The sequence below is a fragment of the Sesamum indicum genome, linkage group LG3 (assembly GCF_000512975.1).
Source record: "Sesamum indicum cultivar Zhongzhi No. 13 linkage group LG3, S_indicum_v1.0, whole genome shotgun sequence".
Lineage (NCBI taxonomy): Eukaryota > Viridiplantae > Streptophyta > Magnoliopsida > Lamiales > Pedaliaceae > Sesamum > Sesamum indicum.
The window spans coordinates 18850854-18871803 of record NC_026147.1 but is presented as its reverse complement, the minus strand read 5'-3'; the positions used below and the strand labels follow the sequence as shown (position 1 = coordinate 18871803).

Genomic DNA, 20950 nt, shown 5'->3' with positions numbered 1-20950 from the left:
ACCCACTCTCTTTCAACCATTGCTTTCCAACTCTCTCTTCTTCCTAACTCTTCAATCCACGTTGCAGTTGCAGACTCTTCTCTTGCCTCACTCTTCGGAATCTCTCTTCAACAATCTTCGGCTCTTCAAACTCTCAATGGACTTTCTTCCTCCTACTCTTCAATGTGTCTTGAACTCACATTCCTAAGAGACAAAGATCATGCAATCTATTTTATTTGTTATTTTCAAAAAGAAATATTCATATAAGGTGTATATATTATATGAAATATGTGGATATCTTTTAACTCAATCTTAAATTCCAGTTAGTACATACACGTTATGTTTATAAACTTTTCAAATTAGTAATTAAATTATGATAGAAATTAAATGCAATATGATTTTATAATTTTTTTTAATAAAAGCATTTGAGTAAATTACACAACACCCCTTTGTGTGTTGGTGAAATAGTTCATGTAAAATCTTGTAAGATGAATAAGTAGTTAAGCTATAAGAAACTAAGGTAAAAACCAATAATTTATCTCCAGCAGGGACAAATTTAAATAAAAAATATAAGTATATCAAATACATAGTTTTGGAAAAATTGTTGAAAACCGAAAGAAGACATTTTGAGTGTTAATAATTGTGATAGACTGGTTTGCTCTCTAATTGAACTGATATGCCGGAGCCCATGTATTTAATCGACAGGCCCGTGTAAAACTTTTGAGAAGACGAACTAAATAGGAAGAAGAAGAAAGAATAGGATGAGAGAAGAAGATATGGCGCTGTGTTCCGACCGAGCTGATTGAGCCTACGAGGGTTTGGCAGTCGGTATGTGCTATTTTAGCTCACCCGCAATTATGGTTTCTTCACCAAGTGCAATTAACTGGAAAGAACAAGACATGAAGAACTAGATAGAAATTAAGTTTATGGTACAATGTTGCGATGAGAAACTAGGCATATTCGTATGGCTGGAGATTGTAGGAGCAATGTGTTACTACACACACACACACACACACTCTCTGGGGGTGGGGTGCTCGCTACTTCCAGCCCCCTTACTAGCTTAACTGGCACATAATGGCTGAATTAACTGTCTTTTAAGAGATTTTTGTTGTTTATCCTTGATGTTTTACGTGTATGAAAATAATAATTCGAATGTTAATTTGTGGTTTCTGTTTAGTGTAAAAAATAATCGATTCTTCAAAGATTTATGGATAAATGCCCGGAAGAAAACAAGGAATCCTTTTCTGTAAATTTGTGACATGAGCAGGAGTGAGTTCCAACACTCGCCTTACTTATTCACTTTCAGCATCTTAACTGTTTTCTTAATTTTTTTTTTTTTCTAAATCTTGTCATCCTCCATGTGCTGTTTTGTTTTAGTTGTATGTTTTTCCATGCCATCTTCTTTCTCTTGATGAGTCTCAATTTTGAGGTTCATCCGATTTTGACTGCAGTTTGATGCTCAATAACCACTACTCATTTGGTGGAAGATCGAGACCTTCAATTTCAGGACAAAAACTTGTCATATTTTCATGGCTTGCTATCATATTCCCTGCCGAAAAATTCACGGCTTTTGGGGGATGCTTTATTTTTGTGGGGAGAATCTTTCAGTAAATAATAGAGTATGTCCCAAGTCGATGACTCCCAGATACTCAAGTATGACATACTCTTCATCCTACCCATTGAAAAAGGTAGATGTCTCATCAGTATTGACCATAGCACAACTATCCATGCAGCATTTATTTATTCTCTTTTAACTTTTTCCCATCAGGATTTCCGCAGAGGATGTTGTAGTTTGAATTCTGGATTGTGTAAGGTTGTCCGCCATATTTCTTCTAGTGGTATCAGCACATCTTCTCAAAATGCACAAACAGTTAGCCAAAGCACACTTTTTGATTCCGCCATACATGAAGAGGGATCAGCCACCAGCAGTCCGTCAAATGGCAGAGTAATGCTTATTGATGGCACTTCAATCATATATAGAGCATATTACAAGCTTCTTGGTGTGTACCATCAGTTTGTATCCTTTTAATTCATGTGTTCTTATGAAATGGTTTTCGTGTGATGCTGCTCACATCATGTTTACTTTTTACTGATCTTGGGTAATGGTTGCCGTATGAATATAATGTTTAGCAAGAGAGAGAAAGTGAAGTGAAAGAGATGAGATTAGCAGATGAAGAGGTTGGAATCCAATCTAGTGTGATAAGCTTCAAGATAACTTGTATTTGATTTGTTACGACCAAGCAAACTTATTTACCTCAGTACAATATAAGTTGTATTGGTGAGTAACTGGGCAAATACCAGCAGAATATTTTTGCTGGTGGACATGGTTGTTATAAGTGGGCTCGTATGCCTTCTTCTACTGGCGAAATTATTGTAGTATCTCTGGCTGCCAGAGTGCTACTTGTTCAATTTAAGGCTTAGCTGATTTTGTTAGTTGGTCTTATCTGTTCGTCATCCCCTGGATAACATATACTTCTGCAAAAGCTGATCAATTTTCCTGGTCTATTGATAGCAAAATTGCACCATGGTCATCTTTCACATGCTGATGGCAATGGAGATTGGGTCCTAACCATTTTTAGTGCATTATCTCTGGTAAGTCATTCTTTCTCCTCCACATTGTCATATGTCTTAAGTTTTGCCTCTCTTTTCTTCATTGAATAATTTATTGTGATTGAATTAGGAAATGTGTTAAGGTATACTGATTACATGATCTTTAGAGTCATTTCAAGGGCCTCACTCCTCTAAAGTCTGATGTTATATGAGTTTGCCTTCCAACAAGAAAAACTCAATGCCAAATTCATGAGTGGAAAGGACTCAAACTGTTCCCTGATTTTTTTTTCCTGGTATATTTTCTTCGGATGAAAATTGTTGCAGGAAAAGGAAAAATGTCAAAACCCGTCAAAGAATGTTAAAGGTGTAGAGAATGAGTTCTCCAACTGTATTATTCTTAGCAAGGCAATTGAAATGCATCATTTGCATGTGAACACTTCCTTCTGACTGACAAAATGCATGCCGAGTATTATTTGTAGTTCATTCATACTACTTTTCCTATTTGGAATGGAATTCTGATGTCTGACATGTTACTGAGCTAAAAACTTATCTTGGATGGGTAGCATGGATCTCTGTGTTCTGCTAAACACTGTCTGAAGCTTTGTGTTCCAAAGAAGCTGAAATGGATTAGCTTGATGGTGCAATCTAATCTAAACTCTGTATCTAAGATGGTTTTCATAGACAACCAGTTCTTATATTCTTCCATGTTTAAAGATCAGAGATCTGTTTCTTTGGCATATTGCTCATTCACCTTCTGTAATTTTTTCAATCTAGGAGATTGTACTGTTCTGAAAGCTAGTTCACTTCCTTGTTGCAGATAATTGATGTCTTGGAATTCATCCCGTCACATGTAGCGGTATGCCTTGTTTCTTCCCTTGTATTGTGCAGTTCCTATTGTAGATAGATCAATCACTTTTCACCATTTTACTATTTTGTTAATTGTTAATTTTCAGTGATATGGTTTTAGTTTTAAGATTTATATATTTTCAGTTGGGCCAGTTGTTTGCATTTTGTCTAATTCATTGTGATTCTTGATGTACATAAAAGACTGGTGGCTGGTCTACTTTGTTGAAATGATAAAATATTTCTACCTTTCATTCCCCCTAATTAACACAAAATATGACCCATGTTTTACTCTGTAGACTGTATATTGTATTTCGCTTGCCCTTTGGATGAGCAAATGACTTACACCCACAACAAGATGAAAGAAAAAGGCAAAAAATGACAAAGTGACAGAAGAAAAACTACTAAACAAGAATCTCCAACATCAAATGCAAACAAGTAATAGGATGAAATTCAAGAGAGTGTAGGCAGAGATAAACTACAACAGCGACTTCTAACTTTAGGAGCTACCAAGTTTGTTCCCAATCCTTGCGAAGAATATTTCATCTTCCTCATAGACTAGGTTCTGCTCCTATATTTCCTTGTTGGAACCTTTCTATCTTCTCTTGAAAGTGAGGCACATTGAGGGAGTGTTTGCAAAAATGTCTGCTATTAAAAAAGTGATTTCCGTATAGAAAGTTGAAAGTTGTAGTAGAATAAAAAATGGTGGGTGGTGTTTGTAAAAAAAATGGAAAGCAAATAAAAACTAAACTATAAACTACATAATGTTTGGGCAAAAAATTCTTTTAAAACAAGTTCAACGACTAAAGACTATTTTATTCCTGTGTGTTGAAAAGAAGCTATTTTGCTTAATATTTGCCTTGCTATTTACTAATGTAATTATTTTTCTAATTAACTAATATAACTGTTCATTGATACACAATAAGTAAACTTGAATCATTGCAACTATATATATATATATATATTTTCATTAATTAATCATAGCAACTGAGTTTATAATTTTCTATTATATAGGACTAATATTAGATAATGTAGTAAAAATAAAATAAAGAAATTTTAAAATACTAAATATGTGAAAGTGCAATTTTTAATAGTGTTAAATCATCCAAAATATTTGCAAACTCCAATATCAACTTTAAATATGCAAATTTTGCTAAACAAAAGCCAAAACATCTAAATCACCCCCCAAGGCTTCTAACTTTTGGCTCGATAGTGTTTCTGTTAACATTCCAAACACCTCAAAATTGCTTTTTTGAAGCCAAAAACTGAAAAGCACTTTTCCGAAGCTCTCTTAAACACTCTCTTGAGAAGTGCTGTATCTGAAAATAATGGTTAAAGGAAACTTTCTTAAATTACTAGAACAGATGTTTCTATGATTTTGTTTAATGATTTTATGGACTATAAATTCGCATTACAAACCATCATTATTCAATTAAGAATGTTGTTTTTACTATGATGAGAAATATACTTATTTTTTTTCTGTTCCTCTCTTGTAAATCTCAAATTTCAAGGTCCTTGGGCCATCTGATTTCTCTGCTGTTTCCCTGCCACATGTGTGCCTTTATGCACTAATGTATTGCTATTTCTCTATCTACTCTAATTTATTTCTTTTTTCCTATGTGTTTTGCTTTTTATCCCATTCCTACACAGGTGGTTTTTGACCATGATGGTAAGTATCTTTTGATTGTGTTTGTTCTCTCTACTTCATTTCTTTCTTTATTTCTCTCCTTATTTTATTTTATCTTTCTTAACGCTTATCATTACTCCATGCTTGATAGTATTTTATGGTGCTACATGAGTAGTTAGTGTACGGGCAAATGTAATTTGAAAACTTCTAGCATGTTAACATTGATGACAAATCCAAGTTACTCCAATGCTTATTTTTCTGGATCTAGGATCCGTATAATTGGGCAAGCCCGACACTGTATGGACTAGTGTTGGGGTTGGATTGCGCTGTCCCACCTCTTGAGGTGGTGTTGGGCCAGATTGGAAATTACATACATACCTTCAACCATGCCTGATATGAAAGCTTGGAATAGAGGGCTACCAAGTGGGATAATTAAAAAAGAAAATGAAAGAAACAACCACTAGAGAGCATTATAGGTGTTGGCTCATATCAAACATATTAGATAATCACACTTTCTAATCCCATTTTTAATACATGAGGTGAATAAGAAACACATCTTATTAAATAATCCTTTCACACCTTTAATCCCACTTAATCCTATCATCCAATTATCCCATCCCAAAAAGTAAACAAGCCCCCAGTGAATATTGTCATCCGCTCTGCCTTTTGTCAGTTACCAAGGTATTGATGTTATTTTAGCTTTAGTTCAGGACCTTGACTAAATGTCTAGAGTGCTGTTCTTTTACATTTTTAACGGGTTATAGGTCGAATTTATTTAATTAAGGACCTCCGAGAGGAAGTGGCAGCGTCATTTGCCTCGACATTGGTTGCATAAGTACTCATATATTGTTGATCTCATCTTGATCTCCCATCACCCGCTGTGCAGAAGGGCTGAAGGTGATGGTTGAAACTTATGATATATAGACTTGCTATGCATCTATGTAATGGTTTAAACATCATAAGTACATTCCAACGGAATTACAATCAGTACGTTGAAAAAGATTCAACTGTCATACTGGTAAATCAAAACTGGCAATACTATGATACTTGTATTTTTGCTGATACTGGCACTTGGGGAGATCAAGTTGGCTACGTGATGCTGTCACTGCAGTCTTTCTCCTTCACCTATTTGATTTAATTTGGATGACTAATTTAACTATATAGATGATATCTTATGCAGTATATTTAGCTTGATTTGGTTTGATTGGACTGGGCTGCCCATCGTGTCTAATCATTGTACTGCATTTGGCTTTCTAATTGTTGGTATATTTCACGTCAGCGTGGACTTTTCAGGAGCAGCAATCCTGAATTTGTCCTCAGATGTGATCGAAAAAGTTAGAACTTAGATGGTATAAGTAAGTTTGGCTGAGAAGTTGAAATATATAGGCTTCTCTGGTTCCATTTTAAAGTTTTTCTTTATCTTTGGGGGAGAGAAAGAGACAAGTCGAGGTATATGGGTGCTTTTTAATGTTTTTGATATGTTTGGTTTTAGTATAAAGCAAATAAAGATACATTAAAACATGCTGATGTTTTATAGAGATATAGGCAAATGATCAGAATGTTGACTATTTTTCAGATAATAAAAAAATGAAAGCAAACAAAGCAATAGACCTTTTCCTTGTACTGTTGCTTTGTGGCTGATGTTGGAGATCCATCAAACTAGTAATTAGTTTGTCATATTATTTCGCTTAATGTTTATTGCAGACTCTGGTTAAAATGGGTGCACTTGTTGGTTTTTATGATTGAGTTGTGAAGGAAAATCAGGAAAGCACAAGATATACTTTGCTATTATGTACATCCGAAAATTTACTCATTCTAATTGTAGTAGGGAGGGCTTAAAAAGTCTAGAATAAAAACTTTGAGGTACAAATTCTGTATGAAATTTCTGTACTCATTAAAGCCTGGTTACCTAAAACTGCAATGAAGTGTAGTATACTCCTAGAGTGTTCCAGAAAGCTCTTTACAGTAGATGAGTGTGGCTATGAGTCAATTGCTTAAAGAATATTTTGATACAACAAATTTTTCTTTACAGGGGTCCCGTATGGTCATGCTTCTCTTTCGTCCAAACAAAGTTTTGTTGCAAAAGGTATGCCATTTGATGTTTCAATTCTTCGCATGATGCATGTACTGTTAGCTTCGAATGGAGGGTCAACATCCAATGTTCTAGATCAATGACTAATGCTTGAACTCTCCTGATGATTTAATAGCTAAGTAATGTCTGAAAGAGTTCCATACTTAACCCTAAATTTTGAGGATAATGCAGTCAAACCAGGGTATTATGTGTGGTCAACTGTTGCCAAATATTATCTTTGTGTAAATACAGAATACGCGTAATGTGAGACCGCGTGGATCGTGAAGGGGGGGTCAATCTTTCTTGAGTATCTTATGGCCGATTCTACTGTGTGCTTCCTGATTAAAAAGTTGCAGGCTTTTACCTGTGTGGTGGAGTGGGTCAGATTTGCATTGTCCTTTTATGTTCACTAAGCTTTATGCCCTATTAAAGGTGATAAATAAGATCATTCACTAAGCTTTATGCCTCTAGTAAGGTGATGAATAACATCCTGAAACAATTATTCCATTTGAAGGATAAACATAAAAACTATATATTGTGGTACTGAAGCTTCCTCCGAGTTGATGTGATGTAGCGTAGGTTTTTCTTGTAAGGCAAAAGTGCCATTTTTTATATAGTAGCTGCAGTATGTTTTCTATTCTCGAGTCTTGCATCTTATGTCTATGCTGGCTGTGCAGAGGATGGTAGTGGACTTGAACAATGACTTCATTCCATAACTTTTTCATGGGATGTCTGATGTTAACTCACCCGCTACCTAAAGCTCTTATTTGCTTTTTGGATGTCCACTAATGATCTCCCATCCTAAAATGGCATTTTAGTTCCTGAGTAGCCTTCTTTTGAAGCAATGATGTAATTGCGCTAGTTTCCAGATGGCTACTTTTGAAGGCAATGTTTTAGAGTAGTGATACACAAATAGCATACCTTTTCAATTCTCTCTAGACCTCCTTACCTATTCAAACCTTCAATTCTTGGCAGAGGGAGTAATTTGAGGCCCTATCATTTTGTTGTTTTGAACAGGGGATCTGTTCCTGATGTAGGACTTGACTGTCAATTATTTCCATTTCTGAAGAAAAAAAGTGGATATAAATTGGGGGAACTTGATGCTTTTGTCCAGTTTTCTGCGAATAATAGAATTAGAGTTGCACAACTTGACCAATAAATTGTGGTCGGTTAGATTCAAATCCACTTTTAGGAAGGGGGAAGTGGTTATGATGTAAAGAATTTAGTAACTAGAGAAACATAAGATATTCAGCTAAAAGGTAGAAAAAGGAAGAAAAAGAAGAGAAAATGCTTTACCCTCATGGGGAATTGGGATAAAGCAAATCAATGCAAGCATAAGAAGTTTACAAATATATATCTGGAACTTGTGGATTTCTCTTGATAGGAACATGACTCAGACACTAAGAAACTAGTGATCAATTATAGCTGAAGAAGAAGAAGAGAAAATGCTTTTTCCTCGTGGGGAATTGGGATAAAGCAAATTAATGCAAGCATAGGAAGTTTACAAATGTATATCTGGAGCTTGTGGATTTCTCTTGATAGGAACATGACTCAAGACACTAAGAAACTTAGTGATCAATTATAGCTGATGTTTGCCTCAGTTCTACCCCTGCCTGACAGAAAGAACATGGTAATGAAGGCAAGAGTCAGAGGAAGAGAACAATTTCATTCATAAGAACTCCAATAAATGAGTAATTAAATGACTGAAGTTCTCATGGCACGGTGACACTTCTGTTTAGTTTCACACTTAATTCAATTCCTTTTTATCCATCATTGAATTGGTGGATGAATCTATCTTGCAATTGATTGTCCTGAAGTTGTTTTTCTCCTTCGCCTGTATATATGGAGACCCTAAGGGCTAACAAATTTGATCAATAAATGATTGGTCAAATTTCTTGTAGGCTTGAATTTTAGGCACACCTTATACCCCTCCTACAAAAGTAATCGGCCTCCGACCCCAGATACCATTGTCCAGGGGCTTCAGTACTTGAAAGCATCCATCAAGGCAATGTCCATCAAAGTGATTGAGGTATGAGCTATATCATATTGTCTCATTGTCGTTAACCAAGGTAGCACTAGGAGAAGGATATGATTTATCTGGTTCACTCTTGAGCAGGTCCCTGGTGTTGAAGCGGATGATGTTATTGGGACCCTGGCTGTTAGAAGTGTCAATGCGGGGTACAAGGTATTTTCACTACTTTGGTTGGATGATGTAATGATCATCCAAAGCAAACATTTGATCATGAGCTTTGTTATCGTGAAAAATATATTTTGGGGGGGTATTTGGTTAACTTGTTCTAAGTGGTGACAGAACTTTGAGTTTGCATGTCTGGATGGCACTGTTTTTATCTCTGAAGGGGAGTTTCTTTTAGTGATTTTTTCCTGCATACAATTTTCAACATTGGGTTCTTTTATTTTTTGTGTCAAAAGCTTGCTTACAGAGTTAACAAGAGAAGTATTTGAAGATGCTTGACCAATGTGAGAGGGAACACTTCTATGTTGATTCTTTAGTAAATCTATTATGAATGTAGTACAGTTTTTTCTGAGTGTCTGCTGATTTTACGTGAATTGGATGTGAAAAGGTGAATACATCCCCCTAGCTGAATTTGATGGAAGAATGAAATTTATTTTAGGGTAGATTACATTTTGCCATCCGAACTATATCCGTTTTTACACTTTGCCGTAGAAACTTTTTTTTTTTGTGTCAGCTTACCATCTCAACTTTACGAAATTTCTACTTTGCCATATACGATCTTATTTTATTGATTTTTCTGGTGGAAAAACATCACATGTTGTGCATATGTGAAATATACCACATCACATTACTTTTAAATATCACATGTGCACTACATGTGATTTTTTTCGACAAAAAACTTGATTGAAAAAATAGTTATAAATGGCAAAGTGTAGAATTTCGTAATGTGAGATGGTAAGTTGACACCAAAAAAAGTTTAGATGCCAAAGTGTAAAAACGGTCATAGTTCGGATAACAAAATGTAATTAACCTTTTATTTTATTAAGGACACATTCTGCTGGTAAAATTCCTGAGGCTGAGGGAAATTGAGGTATTATTGTGCTAAAGTAAATTAGTCTGTTACTGAAGAATCCTGCTTGTTTTTGAAGGCAATTTTTATTGATTCACCGGCAAAAAGTGAAATTTACTGCCCAATATATGCAAAACATGAGTAGAACCAAGAATTGGACCTCTGTGTAAAACCCCACAATTTATGTCGTTAGGGGTTGAATTTCACTGTGTAAAAACATTGAGAGTGGTCATTTCTTTCAAGTTTTCAACTGCAATGTCACTCTTTGATCTTAGGTCATATTACTCAACTTGTTAGTGTCCTGTAGTCATGATTGTTCAAATGCCTCAGCTGCGCTTGTACCATATATGAGTCAAGAAAGTGGGTTTTTGTGAAATTTACCTTGGGAAAATGTACATGAGACTAATGTGGGTTCTAACGGAAAACATTTTCTCATTAAAATAATTCTAAAACTTGAAAGATAAGCCGGCTTTTATTGTACCCAAACTAGAAATTAAAGGGTCCACCAGATTCCCAGAATATACTTTTTGCTTAATTTACTGTTTTTTAGTTTGAAATGGAGAATGAGACAAACAAAGACCTGAGGAAAATGGAACATCTTAAGCACAATTGATTTTAGATCCAACATGAAAGAGGTACATTACAAGGTTTTGCCCCTTGTCTCTTGGTTGTAACTGCAGTCACTCATCTGTGACTCTTAACTGGATTGGTGATGTTTTTGAATAATTCTAATACATTGCATATTTGCCTCGGGGATAGGGCACAAAAATCCACATAGGAATTGGTTGTTGTTCCATTGCTATTAGTAGATTATTGTAGTTCAAGTTCTTTGGAAATATTTAATCCTTCCATTGAATGTTAGAAGGAATTAAGCTTTATGAATAAGTAGAGGTACTTTCTGAAGGTCTATAACATTAATCGGATTGAATGTAGGAAATTCTCACAGATATTTAAATGAAGCTATAGAATTTTTTTTTAATCCCTGATCCCCAAAATCATGTATTCATGAGGACTTTTTTGATCATAAGCAGTATGTAGACCCCAATAATCAAAACCTCTGATAATGTTAACTTTTTCATTTAAGATATAGCAGCTGATTTAAATGTTTGATCCTGGTTTACTTGAGCTTCTGTTGTAGCCTTTTTCAAGTTTATTTTTGGTTTATTCTCGAGTCTTTACTGATTCTACATGGAGAATTGTGAATTCTGAATTTTTTGTAGTTCGAATTAGCTAGGCTAGGTTTCTTGGTTATTATGAATGATGCAAGGAGTAAGAATTGTGCCTTTCCATAGTGTTATGAAGTGTGGCATCTGATACATTTACAGAGAAGATCTTGTTTTCATGCTGCAAGAACCTTTGCACTTCCTCATTATTTGGATGTTTTCAATGAGTTAGTGATTCTTGCTGTTTTCGTACCCTTTTGTTCTACTTCTCGTTGGCTCATGACTTCTTAAGCTGCATTGGTACAGGTACGAGTTGTCTCCCCAGACAAAGATTTTTTTCAGATTCTATCCCCTTCACTACGTCTGTTGCGGATTGCTCCTCGTGGCGTTGAGTTAGTAACACTCTTGTCTCCAATATCTTTGCTCTTCTTTTTTTGTCCAATGCATGACTGAAAATTTTAAATGCTGTCACACAGTTTGAGTTGTAAAGACTACATGAAAGTTAAGCCATGTCTCAAGTTCTCTACAGAGACTAGCTGGAAGTAGGGACAATTACAACACCCTCCGTTGAGATTTGGTTTAATAACACATAGCTCCCTTCACGTTTAGGAAATTACATCTAGTACCTTATCATTTGTTATTTTCCAACAAACAGACCCAACTCCTAATGATATTAATGGAGTTTGCTGGCATCAGCATATAAATTGAATACAAACCCAATTTTACCCTTGAGTTGGCTAAACAATGTTTGATGATTACGTAAGCCCCCTTAATGTTTGAGCTAAATCCACATACACCCCTCTAAAGTTTTGAAAATTACATATATGTTTACTAATATTTATTGTTATCCTACCAATAATCTTCACATTTTACAATACTATGAGCATCATTATTTTAGTAAAATGATAAGTTTTACATTAATTGTTAGTCTAAATGTATAAAAGTTTCTCTAAAAGTTTGACTATGTTTAAACTCATTTGAAATTTATTTGATTCATACTTATCTTAAAATATTTAATGTTTCTCACTTGTGCTAAAAATCTTGAAATCATATCTCATCAAATTAGTAAGTGTATTCTAAATTACTTCAATCAAAATTATTTTGAATTTAAAAATCCAATTGAGTATATCATTAAGATTTTAAATTGATCCTTTTTTTGAAAAATTAAACTAATGAGTTTGATGATGTCATTACTATAATTATATGAAAACAATTAGTTAGTTTTTTATATCAAATCACCTTTTTGAAATCAACTTGAATTTTCTTAAGTTTGATTTTTTAAATAAGTCAGTAATAAATCGTGGGTAAATTTTTTTTTGCCAAACAAATTAAGTGAATTTTGACTAAGGGGGTTGCATTTAATTGGACCGAACAAACGTAAATGGTACTAAATGTAATTTTCCAAACTATGTTGCCCTCTGTTTGGAAGCAACAGAGGCAGTGGGTGCTGCCTATGTTCCTGAATTTGTGAAACCATCGTTCTTCTTTTTTCAATTTTGCTTAATTTATGATTTTTCTTTAGTTCTAACGGGTTCTTGCTCACCGTTTTGACCGATTTTAACCTGCTTGCCCCGGTTCTTGGGATACTGTTTTTTCCCTGAAACCTAGACTGGACAAAGGACTGGTCCTGTCAAGGCTGAACTGGCCGGTCCGATCCGGATTTAAAAACCATGGCGGGAGTCTGCTGTACATATTCTTTCAAAATTGCTATCTCGTTATTGCAGTATATGTTCTAGAATTTGAACTTGAACTCACACGAGGAGTGTATTTGTCGCCCCAATACTAAAAACCTATTAATTTTGTGACTGAGCCCCTTTTTACTAACTTGAGCATGTTTTTCTGGGGCACTTAATATTTAAAAATACAGGTTTTTAGCACATTTTGTAAATATTTCTTGGTGCAGGAGATATTTGATCTTAACTTATGTTATTTGTTTCAGTTTTCTGATGTAACTTTGATGGTGCTTGCTCTCTCTTTCATGACTTTTTTTTGTTTTTTACGTTTCACTATATTCTTTTTAGGATGTCTTCTTTTGGGATGGAAGATTTTGCTAAGAAATATGGAACCTTGAATCCATCTCAATTTGTTGATGTAATCTCACTTGTTGGTGACAAATCCGATAACATACCAGGTTGGTTGTATTTCCATCACTAAATTTAGTACCACGGAAAAGATATACCGAGCACTCATTGACATGGCCATGTTAATGTACTTATATGGCATCTGATGTTCCCCATGCTTCATGCACTGCACCTGCTTGGAGCACAGAGTCGTAACTGTTTTCTCTCATACTTGTCTTTTGTGAAAGGGTATCCAATGCTTATTTATATTCTGCATGCTGAAGAGGTATATACTAAAGAATAACTTGTACAATCACTTATCAGTTTATGGTTATCTTACAATTCTTATTGCTAAGTTGAAAATAATTGATGTCGATTTTCCTCAATTTTCAGTATAGTTCTGTGTTCTCTTTTGAGCAGCAAAAACTTCCTGTGTAGTGGGTTTCAGCTTGACTTAGTGTATAAAGGGCATGAATGGGAAACTGCGGATACCTTAGAGAAGAAACATTAATTTTCGCAAACTTGTGTCGGGGTTGTTCATGGCTTTGGATAATGCATATTGAGTATATATAGGTTCGACACATTTCAGATATATTTGACTGGGTTTTAGTGAAAGGAAGTTGCAAACTTGAGAGAGCAATAATACCTTCCTACCTTAATCTCCGGAATCTTAATGCTGTTAAAATATTTCTTCCATGCTATTAGTTAACACATTCTCAATGTGGGTTGCATATTTCTAATGATTAAGTTCTTAGATTGAAATAGGGCAAGTAAATGTGGCTACTTATGTGCAAGACTTGCACTTTTGTCAGTCATCTTCAGTTGTGAAAACTGGGAATGCAGTTGCTTTCTTGATTTGTAAATTGTTAAACACTTGGTGCGTCTACTTTGTTCTGAGTTGGTACTTTGCAACTAGAGACTACAAGAACTTGGTCAGCTGATTTACAACCTTTACTGCAGGAGTTGAAGGAATTGGAAATGTCCATGCTGTTCAACTGATTACAAAGTTCGGTACGTTAATATGCAGCCATGCCAAGTTTAATCCTGAATTGAGATTCTACTTGTCATTATCTCATCTGTTGCCAACTTTTGCTTAATTCATGCATTCCTGGATAAAGGATGATTGAAGAATGGGATTGAAGTGCTACTTATGCAGCAACTTTCTTGAACATTTGATGACAAACTTGTCATAATCTGTGAGCATATTCCTCTGTCTTCTCTGAACAAAAGTAAAGATACTGAACATGTCCTCTGGACCTCTGTTCCATCTGAAGTGAACAAAAAACAAAATTGGACTTGAAATAAGTGTATAGTTGTTATTGTGTAGGAATTAGAAGCTCATGAACAAATTATTCTGTACCGCTCGTTCTTTCTACTACTTATCCTACACTTACTCTGGTTGGGCCTTTCATGTTAAGAATGGAGGGAGTGTGAACGTTTCATGTTGAGAATGCAAAGACGTGTGGGCGTAGTGAGAGATAGGGGGAGAGGGAGGGAGGTAGAGAGAATGCCGAAACATAGGCATGGAAGCAAATAACTTCTTTCTTATGGTTAAGCTAAAAACTATCCCCAACTGTGATTCGACTTGAACTGGCATGAAACCTAGGTATAGTTGATAGATATTAATATATATTTTAGCTCAATGCTGATAACTAACCAAAATTAGGATATTATTTGGTCATCTGGAAAGAGAGACCTAAAAATATGCATTGATAAAAAACTGAATTCTTGCTATTAAGCTGAAAACTTTCTTGAACAGGATGATCCATTTGAATTGCTGCGAGATTTAGGTGAGAGTTAATAATTTTTTGTTAAAAATGTTATTTCGTCCTCAAATCCAGTAACTAATAACTCAGTCGCATGATCTGCATTAAGGGTATGCTTCGAGAAGCTCACCACGTTTTCATAGAAGAAGGGAAATTGTGTTAGTCAGTCATGGGCCAAGGAGTAATTAAACGGCTGACCTTCGGAGAACTGTCACAGTTTGGAATACTAAGTATTCCTTGTTCAGATGTGTCCAAAATCTATTGATCTCTAGGTTGGTCTTTCTTATGCTATTGGTTAACTTCTATAATTGAGCGTTCAGTTGTGCCGAGAGTGTAAGGATTTGTTGCTAGTGATGCCAGTGCAGCAAAGTCACCTGGTGATGATAGCTGTTCCCTACAAGAGATGGTTTTATCTACCGTGGTTCTGGTCAAAGTGCCAACCAAACAATGCAACTGAGTTTTAATTTGAACATTTAACTTTTCCCTCATTGTCTGCTATGCTTTTGTTAGAGAATGTGACTTTTGCCTCTCTGTTCTGGTTGTTATGATATGATTTAGTTCTGTTTTCTAAAGCTTTGTAATTCAGTTTTCATGTAATTGACTGCATACTCACCAAGTTGACTTGTCGTTTTCTATATCGACAGGCACGTTGGAAAACTTATTGCAGTGTGTTGAGCAAGTAGATGAGGAGCGAATAAAAAAGGTTGTATTGTTATGGCGACGGCTCCTTATGCTTTAATTTGCACCTTAATTTGTTTGATTACCTTGTATCACTTGACACAAAAACATGATCTTGCCTTGTGTTCCTTGGCATATTTCTATAGTAGGATCAAGAATTAACCACTAAAATTTGATACAATGGCATCAATTTTTGGCTTGAATTTGATCTCTGTTTCACTTGAAGGTTCCTTATGCTTAAATTCGCACCTTAATTTTTTATTGCCTTGTATCACTTCACACAAAAACATGATCTTGCCTTTTGTTCCATGACACGTTCCATCTTAGGATCAAGAATAGAAGCAGTAAATCTGATGTCATTATTGATCTTTGTTTCACTATGGATGATTGACTAGGCCTTGTTCCACATTTATTTTCTTTGCCTAGCAGCTCTAAAGTTTTTGGTCCTATCAGTATTTTTCTGGTTTGTAGATCCTATTGCTTCCCGCTCCTCACCCCATTTGTTTTCTGCTGAAGCTGGGTTATTAGGCTCTGGTTGTCTTATCAATGCGAGAATGGTGTCATAATCAGCAAGATGTGTCTGAATCTATTCAGTCCTATTAACTGTGGAAATTAAGTGCTAAATGAAGTAAATAATGATACAAAATCTGCAATTTGCTCTCTGGTTTTGTGTGCTTTGGATAAAATTGTTATAGTTATGCCATTTGTAAAGTCTGATCTTACATTTTCAAAATACTGAATTTTGTGATATAAAGGCCAAAGTAGATGAGTGAACTTTAGGTAGAAACAATTTGGAGAAACTTGTGATGGTGAATGTAAAAAAATCTGGCAAATCAATTTGTCCCCTGCAGTGCAAATGCGTTCCTCATGTCACCCTGTGGGAGAAAAGGTAGTTCAAGTTGTAGTTAACTCAAGGTTCTCTTTGAGGGAACTGCTTTGCTGTGAATACTCTTTCACTGCCAACATCAGAACAACATCAAATCATATTGAAATATTAACTACTGTGTGCTTCTTTTCTGGTGAAGTCTGCCCTAGCTATGTTCTTGTTGAGTTTGAGTTTGCTATATATATTCTTTTGGATATTTCAATCTCTCTTCTTCTGGGATTTATATGCTGTTTTTGTACTTGCAGGCTTTGATTTCAAACGCTGAGCAGGCTATTCTAAGCAAGAATCTTGTAAGCTTGTGCATGTTTGTTGATCGATCACTTTTAAAGCTGTGATATTTATAAGTTAAGCACCTTGCTTCGTTCAATGCAGGCTATGTTACGTTCCGATCTTCCATTCTACATGGTTCCTTTTACCACCAAAGATCTGGCTTTTACTAAACCAGAGGTTAGTCATACTTCCATCTCTAAAGAACAATTTTAGCCAAGAACCATGACCTGTATGCTCTTGTTTCTGGAGCTATTATTATGATCCGCAAAAAACTGGAGAGTGTCTAAAATTCCTTTCAGATCTCTAGGTGCTGGCTTGGCCTGGTTGCTAGAATACAGGAAATCTCCCTGTTCTTTTGTTATCTTCAGGAAATACATGTGCATTAGTTTTCCTGATATGCAGTTCACATATTTTCTTTTGTTACTGAAAGATTGATAACACAGAGCAACAAAATGACTATCATGAAACCTGAACCCTTAACTCAGTTGATAGCTACTTGAACCACTAATGAAAATCTCCTGGTTGGATGCCAACGTCCTTCAAATTCATACAAAGAAGTAGTGCCAAAGGAGGGGACTTGGGGTTGCTTAGCGTGATAGATATACTGAAGAGTGCTTATTTGGGAGTTGACCTGTTTCACAATAATAATGTGAGATGATAACGATTTGTGCTTGATTTATGTTATGGATAGTTATATTTTGGAATGCCAATGGGTTTGGAGATGGGGAGTTAATGTGGTGATTTAATGTGAGCTGCTAGAATTTTATCACATGACAACTAGGCCATTCTGTGCATTGTTCCGCCCTTAGAAAGGTTTCTCCATGATTTCATGAATTTATGACAATTAGAACTGTGCATGAGTATTTGATCACTAGTTTTTTCCAATATTACGCTCTTATTGCTCCCACAAAAGCCCCACTTTCCTGGCACCCATCTGCTGTCAGATAAAGTATCTAGAGAACACAATGCTAAACATAGATACAAGTTACTCGTGAAAATGTATAGTTATTTTGTTTCACTGAATTTCTTGAGACAATTCAAGTTTATGACAATAGTGTGTACTTTTCTAGCATTAATATAACCGCCCATGTCCATGCACGCTTTTGTAAGTCTTCTTCCTGGATGGTTTAATACAGGACAATGGGGAGAAATTCACGAGTCTCCTGACCGCCATTAGTGCTTATGCGGAAGGTTTTTCTGCTGATTCTATAATTAGAAGGGCCTTTTATTTGTGGAAGAAGCTTGGAAGCCAATGACTCCAATAACTATCTTCATTGACCTTCAGCCTTCTAAAAGCTATCCACCAGATGAAAAGCTCCATCGAATACATAGATTCCCTTCTGACAGCAGAAGATACAGAGTTACACAGCCAATGCTTTACCTCCGATGATGTGAGTTCTGACAGAACTTGGACCAGAATCCACAGCCAATTCAACTGCGGTGCTCATGCAAACTGATCTTTCCAACCATTATTATCATCGGAGGATGCTCTGTTGTAGAAGAATCTTGAAAGCCAACAATTCAGGTATTCGTCAGCTCATTTGAAAGGTGGTCTTGTCCAGATAAAGAGCGCAAGAATTACTGCTTTTGTGTTCATATCTTTCTTCTCCTGTGTTAAATCTCACCTAGTACGTTACTACCGTTGGTGAGCTGCTGTGTAGTTTTTTGATACCAAATGTTTCTTCAGTGTATATCCCTTGCCCTGGTTTTGGCGCCTCAAGAATATAAACGATAGGATATCTGATGCATATGTTAAAAAACTAGAGCCTCATCATGGATCAATTCTTGCTGCATAAATCTTAGGTTGTGTGTGAATTAAGGAATTGGGAGCTAAAAGATTTCAACTTTGAGCAAATTTTCCCATTACATTGTGGAAGTCTTACTATACTCTTTTAAATTTATTTCCTCAAATATGAGTATACTTTATTTTTACAAATTTGGGCATGGATAAATGAAAGTTCCGATTACATTTAAATTAGATTGGAGTCAAATAATTTCTTAATTTTGAATACGGGGCCTGAAATCCAGAGTCTAAGTGGGAAAACTGACACGTTTTGTATTTTGTTTTGTTTTTTTTACTAATAATGGTAAATAAATTATAATAATTTATTTTAATATATTGAAAATACTCGAATTCAATTAATATATGAATATGACTATTGATAATATAAATAAATGGCAACTACTCGGATTTGAAGTCGTATCTTCAAATTTGTTTTTACACAATTTCACAAACATCAGGAGGTATTTGTAATAATTAAGAGGTATTCGTAATTATGATAAATTTTATAATGTTGCTTGTAATTTACCCATAAACTTGATTAGCAAGATAAAATCCAACATATGATTTAGCTTTCCTTTTCTAATAGAACTAAAGGATAGAACATAAGTTCCTGAAGTAGTTTCTCTGTGATAAAAGTATAAATTAATTTTATTCGTCTCTTAATAATATTATAGAAGTAAATAACAATAAAGATGATTGAAATGGTTGAAGGTAGGTTAAATTAAAATCTAAATATAGTAATTGCTGAAATATATTAACATCACAATTGGGCCTCCAGATTTAAAATATAATTGTTTTTATAGAAAGGGTTTATTCAATTTAAATTATTTCTTTTCTTAAATATAACTAACAAATTGGTATATCAATCAATTTAAAAAATATTTAGAAACAAAAAGATATTCACAAAAAATAACATAAGAAAAAAATTATATGATGTGTAGCTTTTATTATGAAAATAAAGAAATTCACCTAAAATAGTGAATAAACATTAAAACGTTAACAATTAAAAGTAAAATTTTAGAATAATTATGTACTATCACATTAGTGATAAACTAAATTCCAATTGTATAATTATATGTTCATATGAAGTAAATTAACAAAATCGGGGAATCAACTTAGTAACAGTAAAATAATAAATAGAATGACATAATTATGTTGAAACTAGAAATAAATGATGATAAATAAATAATACATATATTTTTTTAGGAATAAATTTATAAAAAAAGCTTAAAAAGAAAAGGAATGAGTACTAAGAATAAAATTGATATGTGCAAATACTTATGAAAATTCAACTATTGAGTGAGTCTCTTTCTGATTATTTTTGCATTAGATAAATCTTAAATGTGCATTATTATTTTAGATCTAGTTACTTTTTATATTAATAGCATAAAAGTATTACAATAATAAATATGACATAGAAGATTATGTTGCAACATAATATATTATTGAATAAAAAATAGATTATATTAATGAGATGCATATCAATAAGATTAAGAAGTCAAACTAAAAATGCGAAATTAAAAATGGCAATATAAAGGCAAAAAATAAAAGTTCATGGAATAATATTTATATTTTTTAAAGTTAATAAAGCATGTAAACAATAATTTGGAATACTTAAAAATTGATATTGAAATATTAATTAACTTATTTTATAGGACATGCAATACAAACACTCATACTATAATCAATTAGATTATTTTTTATTAACAATATTAAATAAATAGTTAATTTGAAACCCTTCAATAAATTAAAAGTAAAAGAAAAAAATATAACACACACAAAGATAATATAACAAAATTTTAAAAAATAACAAATAGTCATAATAAAACCTACAAATAAAAATTGATCAATTTTATTACGTTGGAATTTCTTGTAAAAACAATCAAAAACAAGGATTTTTGACTAATTAAATTTGTTTTATAATATTGACATTTGAATAGTATTATTTTTTGTTTCGCATTAATTGGTTTTATATGAGATCATGAAATATATTTATTAGTAAGTATAAATTTCAATTTTGGGGGAGCATTATTATTATTTAATTAAAAGTACCAATTCAATTCATAAAGTGAATTACAAATATTAGAATTAAATGGTTTTCTTATCAAATAAAACATTGTCATCGATTTATTTGAAAATATAATTACACGTACTGATGTTTCAATCATAAAAACAGAAGTAGTATTATGAACTTAATATTTTTTAATGACTAACTATATTTGATATATTT

At 34.0% G+C, this 20950-nt stretch overlaps 1 protein-coding gene across 2 annotated transcripts; it reads left to right on the top strand.

Moving 5' to 3' along the window:
* LOC105158790 (5'-3' exonuclease) lies at positions 582-18697 on the top strand. Of its 2 annotated transcripts, XM_011075660.2 has the most exons (16): positions 583-807; positions 1431-1667; positions 1748-1979; positions 2492-2571; positions 3347-3385; positions 5023-5041; positions 7032-7085; positions 8972-9099; positions 9187-9255; positions 11584-11669; positions 13299-13408; positions 14298-14348; positions 15748-15806; positions 16913-16957; positions 17040-17114; positions 18074-18697. In XM_011075660.2, the coding sequence occupies exons 2-16, from the start codon at positions 1509-1511 to the stop codon at positions 18191-18193; spliced, it is 1326 nt and encodes a 441-aa protein (XP_011073962.1). In that variant the 5' UTR covers positions 583-807; positions 1431-1508; the 3' UTR covers positions 18194-18697. The 2 variants fall into 2 exon arrangements, with proteins under 2 accessions (XP_011073963.1, XP_011073962.1); XM_011075661.2 differs by lacking the exon at positions 7032-7085 and having other exon boundaries at positions 582-807.